The following is an 11,101-nucleotide window of genomic DNA, read 5'->3' as shown; positions in this document are numbered from 1 at the left end:
TGATTTAATGGGAACAGCCAGCATGTCAAAAAAACGACAAGTTGGGGACATCTAAAACGTTAATTTATGACGGGTCCTTAGCCAAATGTCAATATGTGATGAGTTGGGAGTGAGAATGTGTTTGTTTTTAATCATCTGTTTGGATTAAAAAAATCACCCACCTTCATCTTACCCTGGATAAGAGCAAAGCTACATTTACCCAATGACTAAAGAGGAGTTTCAGAGAAAAAAAAAACAAAAAAATGCTTTATTTGTTATCAAATTGATGAAAAATGCCATGAAAACTAACAATCATAACACAAAAATGTTATTTCTTAGAAAATGTCTTCACATCTTTCATGAAAATGAAAAGAAAAATGAGCAGCAAAGAATCCTCAAAATAAGATGTAATCTGATGATAAAGAGGTGGCGACACAATCTTGAGATGACCAGACCCTTTGGACACTCAACTCCCATGCTTTTCTGCCTTCATAGTTTTAGTAATAATTCTCTCTTTATACTCTTTCTTTCTCTTTATAAAAAGTACAAAGAAACAAAAGCAAAGTCAGTGCACCCCAGGACAAAAACGCCATGGTAGAGAAGGAAGGGCACCTTGTATTTGTTGGACAACTGCAAGTAGTTAAATATTCATGCAACTTTAGAAACATCTGTGTAGATTTCTAGGCTAACAATACATTTTTATTCTTTATGAATATCAATATGATTCTCCACATTCTTCTTAAAGTCTTTCTTTGTGTAAATTAACAGTTAATAGATTTTTGTCATGAAATCTGTTGATAAATCATATCTCCAGTCTGTACAATAGAGGTACTAAAAATTACAACTGTCATGGTATATGTACAATTTACTACCTACAAAGTACAACAGATAGCATGTAATAAAATATGTAAACAAATTTCTCATTTTTTGACACAGTTGACTGTGACAGCAGATAGAATTCACACTTTCAACATTTGATTTATTTTTGTATACACATTTGTTAACAGTGTTGTAGTACTGCATTTGTCTTCCTCCCGACACCTCCATAGAAAAAGAGTACGATAGGCAATGAACCAACACACAGTTCTGCAAAAAAGATAAAACCACCACTGGCTTTGCACCAAGACCTTGTTTTTCTGTAACATTTCTGAGGGGGGGGTTCGAGGGAGGGGGGTGGGGTCCTGCTCTGATGATGAAGAACTGTTCTTGCACAGAAGAGGACGCGGTCCAAACGGAATACTCCAAACTGGACTGTTACTGTACTGCACCTTACCGTGGAGTCAGGATGGCATGCATTTTACAATCAGGCGCTTCCTACCAAGAGAACCAGCAGATTCTTTCCACAAAGAGAGTCACTGTGTCCATCAGACAATGAGATTAATTGTGGTGAATTAGATGCCAGAGCAAACAGACGGTATGAGGTCTGCCCTTGGCCTTTTGCTCTCTTGGGTTTATTTTATACACAGAAAGAGTTGCTCTTTTTTCCCCTTGCTGGTTTTTTTTTAATCATTTTTTTTCTTTTGCGTTAAGCAAAATATATTAAGACACCACACTAATATTATTTATAAACCATAGAAATTTGTAGAGTCCTTTTACACTTGCTGTGTTCCTGACCCCCCTCCTGTTAAGCACTACATGTTGCTTACATGCTGGAAATGTAGAAGATTATGAGCCTTTTTGAATTGACAATTTCACAAAAATTTTGTTTGATGCTGAGGATCACGTTAGCTCTAAAAGTCACTTAGGAGAATGGTGCTGTGACATTTCTCTATACTGATAATGTCTTTGACCAGATAGAAGTGTAAGGTTTCTAAAGTTGCTATGTAACCTTGTCATTAAGCTTTTGCTTAATAGTAAGTGTGCTTTATGTTACAGTACATATCATCAGTTCAACTACTCAGCACAGTATAGGATTATTCAAGTTCCACGTTATACCATCATTTGTCATAGATCCTCTCATGGAAATTGAGAATAAAAGTTCTCTTTGTGACTTCTCTCTTTGCTCTCCTCTGTTCACCAAAGTCTCACAGTCACACGTAATACTCCTTATCCTTGTTTTTCTGTCTCTTGTTGCTGCTTTTCAGGCTTTGCTGTTTGTCCTTCATGACAGCGCCATTGCTCTGCACAGCTGAGTTGGTTATGTAGTTCCGGCTCTCGTCCACCTGGTAGGAGCCTTCATCCCTGTTTCTGTATTTATACATGGCATACAGGAGGATGAGGATGCACAGGGCTGCGGCCGCCACTATTCCGATGACCATCCCGGTGGTGCTGCTAGATTCACGGACCACTTCCGAGGTCCCTGGGACTCGCCTGACGCCTGGCTCTGTGGGTAGTGCTGTGGGTATATTACGGAACATTGGGGAGGTTATTATTGGGCTCCTCGAGTTGGTGCTGTCTACCTCATAGGATGTGGGCTATGGAAGCAACACTAGGTCGGGCTGGGGTTTTAGCTCGCGGATATCGAAATTGCCAGCCGGCCGTACGGCCGGAGCATTGTGGAAGGTTGCGGTGGAGGCAGAGGTGGTGGTGGTGCGGCTCTGGTCTGCGGTTACTGGTATGTTGGTCCTACTGTGCCTGGAGATGGAAGGTTTGTTAAGTTTAAGTGTCCAGGGCGCTTTTGCTTCGTGGTCACCTCGAAAGCGTGGTGTAGGCAAGGTCGAGTAAAAATCTTCATCATCAGTTGGGGCAGGTAGAACTTGAACGCTTTCCCAGAGCCATACCCCGATTTCACCATCATCACAATCATCGCTGCCTCGGTCCGACAAGCAAGGTACCCCCGCCTCACTGGCCTTGGACAGGGACTCTTTGGTGGTCTCAATAATGGTAGGGAGTGGGTGAAGGGTTGAGGGAGTGGGAATGAAGGGTGCACGAGGAGCTACAGAGGGGTGCGCTAATGGATCCTCAAACACTCTGATGACTAACTCAACTCCTGTGGACGGAAGAAAACAAGTCACTTCATTAGATGGTATTTGTATTCGATTGAAAAACAAACACAGCAGGCAACATCTACACACACGTTTAAGGTTTAAGAAAATAAACTTGACAGAAATCTGCAGAAAGTAAAACATGCATTTTAGAAGTTTAACCAATGGACAGGGAACCAACAAGCTTTCATTTTAATGTGTGTTACGTCCCACTGCTACTGCTGGACCTTTTTCCATCCAGTCCTTCTGCTCACCTGGCAGGTGTGGCTTAATTGGCACCTGCTGGCCATTTAGGACAGAGCAGGCCTCACCAAGGTGGGCAGGGAGCAGAGCAGCAGGCTGTGTAGCATTTGGGTTTTACTTTAAATTGTGCTGGTATGGTTTGTTCTTTTCTTCCTCAGCAGTCTTACACTTCTGGGTTTTGTTATTTTAGTTTGGGGTTGGACATTGGTAGTCTTGATTTGCTGGATTTGTTTATTTGTTTTCTTTAGGTAGATTTTGGTTAGACAGCCCTTAGCAGGGATTTGCTGACTCAGCTAGGTCAGCAGTCTCCCTGACTTATTTTATTTTTGGCCAAGGTTCCATTTCTCTTTTAGTTTGTATTTTTGGTTATACCAGCACACTAATTATTTCATTTTTGTTGTTTCATTTCAAGATGCAGGATTTCCATTACTTGATAAACTGTGTTCCTTTTATTCTCATTAGTGTCCAGTTTTTGTCTTTGTCCCCCATTGCACCCACAATCAGCTTATATTTACATATTTATTTACAGATTATATCTTACATATGGAATTTGGAGTAAAAGTTTTCCTTAATATTATTAGAAAAATATAGATTTTTGATACCACAGCCCTTCTTTTGGATCTTTTTGAAAGGCATTTGGAAATGAAAAGTTCAAATATAAAACGTCGTGAACCAGAGATTTGGTTTTAGTGACTAAACCGTTGATGAGAAAACCCAACATATGTTTTACAGTTTGACTGTTTCAGAGTAATTCTTGTAATATGAGAATTGCACTGTCTGTTAACCGGAGTCCTTTTCAATTGATGCTTCTCCTTACTGATGCCTGTAAATTCAGACAGGACCGCAGAGCTGATGCAGAAAAGTAGGCGTCTGATCAGACCATTTGAGCCAACCAATCAGGGGGCACATTTTGGGAGAGTGCATGTCTGGACCTGTGGTTCATGGGTAAATACGATAGGAGCCTGGCACTTTTTCCACAAGATAAACTGGCCAGGAAATACCAAAAATCTACGTGGTAAAGTTTGGAGATATTTAAAGAGATAAAGATCCAAACAGTTCACAGGTCTAGACCGGATTTTTATAGTTCTTCCATTTTCCCCCAAAAATAATACATTAAAACTGTATTACCAACTAAAATAATACATCTATTGAATAACTTTTATGTTGAGAAAATTCAACTTTTTCTTTTTAAATCTGTAACAAAAAAGGACAAACTACTCAACAAACTGTTCCTTAAAGAACTAATGAAACAGTCAAGAAATATGCGTCTTATAACTTTCATAAATATTTTTCATGAGAATACTCCAGGACCACATTGGAGGTGTTTCATGAATGAAGCCCATTGATAGGCCATCATAACAAAGGCACCCCCTCCCCATGCTAATAGACTAATTACTCAGCAAAGAGGGTTTTTCACATGACGCAGAACTCCGGTTATGTTCAATTCATCAAATTAGTGTACCCATTTTAATGAGCCTCCATTCTTACCGGTGGCTTTTTAACTGGCCTCCATTGTGCTATGAGCAGTTTGACATACTTTCACATTTTGTCGATTCTGTCACGAGAGCAGCTCTGTGACCTGAAAACTTAGTTCAGCTGGGATCCGATCTCAGGCATCAACCTTTTGTGTCAGTTATTTTTCTTCTACAGTTTGCTGAAAACGTGAAGCTCGGTCTTGATGGGGAGGGTATTCGTCCAGGTCTCCTTAAACTTAATTACAACCCAATGAACTATTGGTCAGTTGTGCTTCTTTGAATATTTTATCATTGAACTGTCTGACTTTTTCAATAAACAAGTTTTTAATCATTAACTTTGTGGCCAAACTTTCTTGGAGATAAACTTCTTGTTCTTGTCCTACCAACGGTTAACCCTTTAAATCTCGTGGGGTCCAGATGACCCCACCCTACTTTAACGTGTTAATCTCTGCCAGGGGAAACCAGTGAATTTCAATGTATTTTTTTTCTCTTTTAAAGTTCAGCTCACTGTATTGTGGGCTCCAGATGACCCTAGACCCAACCTGAACCACATTAATGTTGGGAGTGGGGTCATCTAGACCCCCCAAGACTTTTTCTTTTTAATGGGTTTGATTTTCACTGGTGTCCATGGCAGACATGAAATCCTGTCTACCTTTGTCATGGGAGGATAACATGTCAGTATGAGTGGGGTCATCTGGACCCCATAAGATAGTACAAGGGATGAGTTAATATTCTTTGAATTACTGTAACTCTTCAACCGTTTACACAATTCCATTGGATTCTGAAGGAGACATAACCTCGCACTGATATGCTACACTTATACAATTAATGTAAAGCAGCTGATTCTGATGCTGAGAAAAGCTATTTAGTAGATTTTGTTGAACATCTTTTCTCATCATCAAAGTCAGTTGGAATTGCATAAACTGTAGAAGAGCTAGTTCAAAGTGTGTTTATTATTCTGTAGATACTTTTTAGATGTTTCAAGAGCCACATATCACTGTGACAACGTGCATGTGAAAGAAAATCAAACCATAAAAAGCCAAAACAATTTTTATGTTTTATATGACTTAACTTTGCACTTCATTCAGTCCTTCCTGTACTTGTGTATTTATAATAATTTAAAAAAAAAAAAAAAAGTTCAAATACTACTTCTATTCATTATTTGGGGCATAACTGAAAGTTTTAAAAAAAATCTAATACAATATTATTTCATTCAGGCAAAAATTTTAATGATCCTTCAACAGTTTGGTGAATTTTTATTTGATCCCATATTTTAAAAAAGCAGTTTGAGCTCTATGGACTAGCAGTACTTGATTGGTGGATTGGCATTGAAGAGGGGTCTGCAACCTGCAGCTCTTTTATCCCTTCATTGTGGCTCTTTAGCTTTAGTGAAAAATACTAATGATGGAATAAACAAGAGTTTTGTTAGTTAAGTTTCATTTCTGTTTAGATTTGTAACATTTCAGAGAACTAAGCAAAAAAAGTAAAATTTACTGTCAGAAATTCTGTAGAAATATGTTTTTAATTTATAGTTAAATAAGAGTCAAATTAATATAGTCAAATAAAAAGTTTGTTTTTTTTTATTTTAATAAATTACATGAAATGATTAAAGTTTAGAACAAATGTGTTTTTTTTTAAATAATTTTAAGAATTTTTTATTCAAGTAAAGCTGCTGCTGCTTTTTTTTTACCCAGAGTTGGTTTTATTTTGAAAGGAACTAATATGTCCTGCTGTCAAAAGTTAAAAAAAGTTGCAATTCTTATATATAGAAATGTATAGACATTGTTGTAATTCAATTATTGTTATATTTAAAAACTATAAATAAATATTTAATTGCCAAAAAGCATAAATATTGTGCATTTTTAAACGGTAAAATGCACCAAATGGCTCTTTTAGCATTAAAGGACTGTAATCGATTAAATGGTTTGGATTCAAAGTATTTTTCTTTTCAGACAGCATGGCTTTGCATCCAGCCAAGACTTTTTAAAGGTGTCCCTCGTTTTCAAGCTGCACATTTAGTTTTTTCATGCAGAATAACACAATAAAAAACTGAGCACAAACACAAGTTCATTCCAAGACGTGCAACTCATGCACAGAGACTAAATCTTACAACTATTGCATATTTAACCACAAGTTCAACACACAAGAGTGTAATTTTTTTTTCAACTTACATCAAGAAATTGCCCGCATGATTTAGGCATGTGAAAAAGAATTTACAAAGGAAAAGTTATGTAAAAATGTTGGAAATCCATTTGGTATCGTAAAAAAAAAGTCAATAAAATCCACTGTAGATTGGTTTCTTTCTTAAAACATGACGGTACAGGGAGGCAACAGCACATACATCCACACCACAGAACAGAAAAATAAACACCAGAATTCTGTTTTTTATGTCTTTTTTCCTTGTAAATAATTTGTTTCTTCTTTACAAAAATGTGTATCTGCATTTTTTTTCTTTCCAACAGACTTCTGTGGACCTAAAATCTATTCATGTTACAGTTTTTGCTTAATTTGTTCTTTCGTGTAGAATGGAGGGATGACTATATATTTCAGTATTTCTGAAGAAAAGGGAGGAGGTGAAGAAGGGGCGGGACCTATGAACATACTACATAGGAGATGAGGATGATGAGGGTGACAGTGTAAGTCAGTTGCCATGTCCATGTAAAGGCAGTACGAAGCGGTCGGGCGGCATTAGAGCTTTTGGCTGTAAGGAAGGGATGGGGATATACAAACAATGAGCAATATTCATGCCCATCTACAGAAAAAAACAGAAGAACTCTAACACTGACATGTCTTACAAACCCTAAACTGCAACTTCTTAGCCATGCAATTCATTTTTAAAGTCAATATCATATTTAGCAGAATTTATCGTGTTTGAAGAGTCTTAAAATCGTGACGCAAGAACTCGGTCTGGAACTGCTTTGTCTACTAATTTGTGGGTTTTTTGTGTGTAATCATAAAATCTTCAAGTTTGATTTTGCATCATTTCTGTGCATAAATTTGTCCGGCTAACGGGGAAAATCAAACACACAAGCTAGTAAAATAAGCAGTCCCAAACCTCAAAAAGTCAGATTATATGAAAAAATATTTCACACTATGATTTGGATGTCTATTATCTCATTTAAGAGAGGAAAAGCAAGAAAACAGATATGCCAAAAAACATAACCAGAACCAAAATGCCAGCAATCAACTGGATAAAAAATGACCAGTTTAAACTATCACATGAAAAATGTTAAGATGAAAGAACAAAGCCATTTAAATTTTGCACACACTACAACCAGATGCACACAATAGAAAACAGACACTGCTGAGAGAGGCGCTCGGCGGCGCAGCGGGCTCCTCTCTCATGCGTTCCCTGATGAAGAGTCTGTCTGTAATGTTAGTCTTTAAACATGACCCGGCCGTGCAGTCCGGCGGTACACCGGAGAGAGACGAACTAGCTGAGAATGGGTTATTGCTATTATCATTTGGTTTTGTTTTAGTTGTACTGCAGGATGTTGATGCATGCTTAAAGTAAGTTGCATTTAGGGAAAGTAGAAAACAAACAACACAGCAAACTGGGCGCAGGAAGAACTGACCGATGTTACACGGGCAGTAGACGGACGCTGTGTCCCGGTCCCATAAAACAAACACCAGGTGGGCGGAAGAGTCTGTTCTGGTAGCCAAACAAGATCGTGATGCAATGTGGAATTCATCCCACCACATTAAAGTATAGCCAACCGAAGAGGGTTTTTTTTAACATTTTTTTATGCAACGGGGACACAGCTTCTCTGTAACGATGACAGGAGCAAAAGTAAAAATCACATGTGCTTCATACCGGTGCAGAAAAAGCATGATACAGCGAGTCAGAAGATGAAGTTAAAGCTGCTATCCATCATGTTTGCATGCTGTGTGCATTAGTGGAGAAGGACAGCGCGGCTGCGGAGTTCAGACTGCAGTTTCACAACATTTCAGTGTCAGATTTGGTTTCTGTGAAAAAATGACCAAAAAAGTTGATTCACTCCGACATGAATCAGGATTACAGCTGAACTGAAACTTTAGGGACCGTCAACTTTTTACATGACATATAAGGGACTGAATCAGAAGAAAACTTTTCACAATCATTTTTTACCTGTACATTTTTCTACTTGTTAAATTGTAAATATTAAAAATTACAAATACTAGTGAGGATTTGAACAGCTTTGTGATCTGTGACGACTTAGTCCCACTCCAACTTACGTTTTTCTATCGTAAATACGTTCCCATTAATCTTTTAATTATGATTATTCAGTTTTTAGCCAAAATCTAAATTTTATGCAATTCAGGAGGAGCTCATTTGAAATTCAATTTTGGTTTGTGGGCGGGTCTGTTGGCATGGAAGTTAGCCCCAGTAATCTCCCAGCATGCCTTTGTTTACACTCTCTAGCTCACATGTCAAAGTCAAGGCCCGGGGGCCGGATCCGGCCCTTCAGGTAATTCTATCCGGCCCTCCAGATCATTTTATTTTATTGTTATTAATGACTCGATGTTATCTTGCATTTATTTCTGACTTGCATAATTTAGACAAAATACGTTTTTATTGAAAGTAAAATATTGAATGTTTAAGGTTTAAGTTCTTTTTGTCTGGAATAAAATTCCTGCCTTTTTATCAGGTCGAGCCGGGGAGGGATTATATAAGTTCACTTCCTTCAACTCCCTTTCAAGTGATCTACTGATTCATTCAGTGATTCATTAAGTGATGTTATTTCATGTATTATGACCGGATTGCTCGAAATAAACCATTTCATTCATTCATTCATTCATTCATTCATTCATTCATTCATATATTATTCACAATTATGTTAAAAGTTACAGTTTTCAAGTTTTAAAAATTTAGTTTTCAATAAATGTTTTTCGTGTTCAGACCACGACATAAGATGTTTTTTGGATTTTGACCCCCTGTGTGATTGAGTTTGACACTCCTGATGTAACTTATAGCTCCTCACAAGCCTAAAACCCTAAATGCTCCATAGTTAGGCTGTAGCGTAAAGGGTCCAGCCCAAGAACCAACACTGGGAATTGAACCTTGATGTCCAGCATGGCAGACCCAACTGAACCATCCAATCGTGTTTAGTTACAATATAAATGTAGTAAAAAAGTTGCTATTAGTCATGATATTAGAGTAAGTCAGTATTTCCTCTCTACTCTCCAACTACTAAAAATAAAACACAAAAAACTACATTTTAACATCAATTCAGACGCCGTCTACTTTTGTTTTTTAATGCCAAATATGGCAGATTTCCCGAACTAAAAACCAAATAAGTTTGAACATTTTACAAATGTGTTCTGAAAATGAAAGCTGGGATGGTTCATAAAAAATATATATTTAAATGCCAAATCGCTCAAAGGAAATGCATTGTGATCTTTATTCATCACGCTGGTGAGCATTGATGTACACCAGAGACTTCTGGGAAATTTCTTAGACACTGGATTTTGGAATTGGCTTCCAAATGGTGCTCTAGTGATAGTGAAGGAATTCGAACCACTTAAGAGAAAAAGTGGTTCCGATTTGGAGATACGTGTCACCCTGATCTTTGTGGCCAGCCAGAGGCGGTTCTCCAGAAAGTCTCACGGATCAGGATTTTAATTTCTTTTTAGTTGACTAGCCTTAACAAATAGCTAGATTTGACAAAAAAAAATAGTTTTATGGAAACTCTTCTAAGATTTTCTCAGCGGTTTTTGGTGGAGTCATTACTATCTCATGTCAGAGTGATGACCAGAATTTCTAGAAGAGAAAATAGAATACTTTCCAGTAAATAAATATTACAAAAACACAATTAATGAAGATGCTGATAATCAATGTGTGAAAATGAACTATTTCAAACTTGATTTAAGTTCCACGAATCATTTTATCTATAAAAACATTGAAGAGGCCCATTTTCTTTTTTTTTAATCAGGTGACATTTTGACATTTTGCAGTTTGAAGACCGAACCTTCGATCTTTAGACTCGACAGATTTCTCAGAGACTTTTTCCTTTAATCTCTAGTCAAAATCATGTTTGATAAATTGGAATTTTGTCCTTCCGTCTGCACAGAAATGGGACAAAGAAGAAGATTGAAATGTTGTGAACTCCTGCAGACAAACCAACCATCAGCAGCTCGTTTTTGCTGTCCTGCTCAAATCTGTGTGAGGGATACCAGCTTTAAGCATGCCGTGTCTTCTGAAGGACAAACACACAATATGCTGTCGTTATAAAAGGAGCGATAACAGAAGAATTTCATACGATGGCTCGTTTCTCATCATTCAGTCATAATAGTAATCCACCACATCATGATTCCATATTTTTCAAAGCTTCAGCTTAAACTGCAAAAACTTGCTGATGCTGATTCATCACTTGAAGAGGTTTGAAATTATACAAAAGTATTCAATCAATGATCCAGTGTTGACTGTTATTGCGACAATTTTGGTGCATCGTGTTGAAAACTTAAACACCGATCTTTTTAAAACATAAAAGTCTCTATTCT

The 11,101-nt window shown here is 37.4% G+C and overlaps 1 protein-coding gene across 10 annotated transcripts in view; it reads right to left on the bottom strand.

Moving 5' to 3' along the window:
- Window positions 1-574: 574 nt before the first annotated feature.
- nrxn3a (neurexin 3a) overlaps window positions 575-11,101 on the bottom strand; it is a 170,820-nt gene continuing 160,293 nt past the window's right edge. For 6 of the 10 annotated variants that reach the window (XM_024295746.2, XM_024295988.2, XM_024295911.2 and 3 more), the window contains one exon: window positions 575-2,314. In XM_024295746.2, the coding sequence (XP_024151514.1) occupies window positions 2,010-2,314 (305 nt within the window). In that variant the 3' untranslated portion in view covers window positions 575-2,009. Of the gene's footprint in view, window positions 2,315-2,344; window positions 2,909-6,792; window positions 7,323-11,101 lie in introns of those variants that run through there. The other 4 variants (XR_002921799.2, XR_002921824.2, XR_002921802.2 and 1 more) reach the window with 1 other exon arrangement.

The sequence above is a fragment of the Oryzias melastigma genome, linkage group LG22, assembly GCF_002922805.2.
Source record: "Oryzias melastigma strain HK-1 linkage group LG22, ASM292280v2, whole genome shotgun sequence".
Taxonomy (NCBI): domain Eukaryota; kingdom Metazoa; phylum Chordata; class Actinopteri; order Beloniformes; family Adrianichthyidae; genus Oryzias; species Oryzias melastigma.
This window is presented reverse-complemented; position numbering and strand designations above follow the sequence as displayed.